General features: G+C 40.8%; 1 protein-coding gene across 1 annotated transcript; it reads right to left on the bottom strand.

Moving 5' to 3' along the window:
• Positions 1–220: 220 nt before the first annotated feature.
• LOC308341709 (large ribosomal subunit protein eL30-like) lies at positions 221–801 on the bottom strand (the record flags this gene model as incomplete). The annotated part of the gene is made up of 2 exons (XM_080801708.1): positions 221–612; positions 780–801. 2 exons carry the CDS (start codon positions 799–801, stop codon positions 221–223), a joined length of 414 nt encoding a protein of 137 aa, XP_080657834.1.
• Between the last annotated feature and the right edge of the window lie 416 nt (positions 802–1,217).

Below are 1,217 nucleotides of genomic sequence, written 5' to 3'. Positions count from 1 at the left end.
GAATGTTGGTAATAGTGGTTGCCTTCTTTTATGGGGAAGTCATCATACTGATGCTTATTTCTGCCTTCCCACTCAAAATGTCTACAAGTTATCAGAGAAGGGACCTCTCATGACCTCCAGTTATTTCCCTCTTTGACTTTTTTTTTCAATTACTTTTTTATATTTTGTTAGTTCTGCTTTCTAGCTATGTTTTACTTTTTTTTTTTTTTTTAAACAAGCTCTAGCCAGTTTCATTAAAGATGAGTTTTGCATGTTTTGCTTTCTCACCAATCTGTTCTGGCATGCTTCTCATAATATCAGGATCACGTGGATCAATGATAGCCAGTGTGCATACCCCACAGTATTTCCCACATTCTAAACCCAATTCAGTAGTATTGCCACTGTACCGATGGACACCAGTTTTGGCCAAAATGGCATAGTACTCTATTTCAGATTTCCTCAAGGCGGGACAGTTGTTGGTAAGGACGATCAGTTTCACTTTGCTGTGTCTGATCATTTTCAGAGTCTGCTTGTACCCAAGCACATACTTTCCACTTTTCATAATCAGTTGGAGCCCAGAGTAAAGAGACTCCAGTACCTTTTTTGTCTTCTTTGCAACCACTGTCTTCCTGCCTTAGGTGTGGGCAGACCCCAAACAAGAGCAGCCACTAAGATAGCAGGGAGCAAGAAAAAGGCGCTATGCTCTACTTTTTAAGCTACATTTTAGCTAACTTTCTGAGTGGGCTATTTAATCTAAGCTTCAACTAGTTTATCTGTAAAATATGGATGAAAATGCCCACCTATCAGCGGTTTTTGTGACATTGCTTATCCAGAAGTGGCTAGCTCATTCATTTCATAGCTCTTTATAAAATCTCGTTCAAGGGGCGCCTGGGTGGCTCAGTGGGTTAAGCCTTTGTCTTCGGCTCAGGTCATGATCCCAGGGTCCTGGGATTGAACCCCACATTGGGCTCTCTGCTCAGTGGGGAGCCTACTTCCCCATCTCTCTCTGCCTGACTCTCTGCCTCCTTGTGATCTCTCTCTCTCTCTCTCTGTCTGTCAAATAAATAAAATAAAATAAAAAATCTCATTCAGTTCAGTACATTCCTTCACTGTCTGCAACTTGAAATCATTCTAATTTCTTGCTATGCTCTTGTCCTAAATGTTCTTGCCCTTAACTCACTATTATCACAAATTCATGTGGTCTTCTGGTTGGCTGGTCATATAATTTATTTGGACAC

Source organism: Martes martes (genome assembly GCF_963455335.1).
Source record: "Martes martes genome assembly, chromosome: 4".
Taxonomy (NCBI): Eukaryota; Metazoa; Chordata; class Mammalia; order Carnivora; family Mustelidae; genus Martes; species Martes martes.
This window is presented reverse-complemented; position numbering and strand designations above follow the sequence as displayed.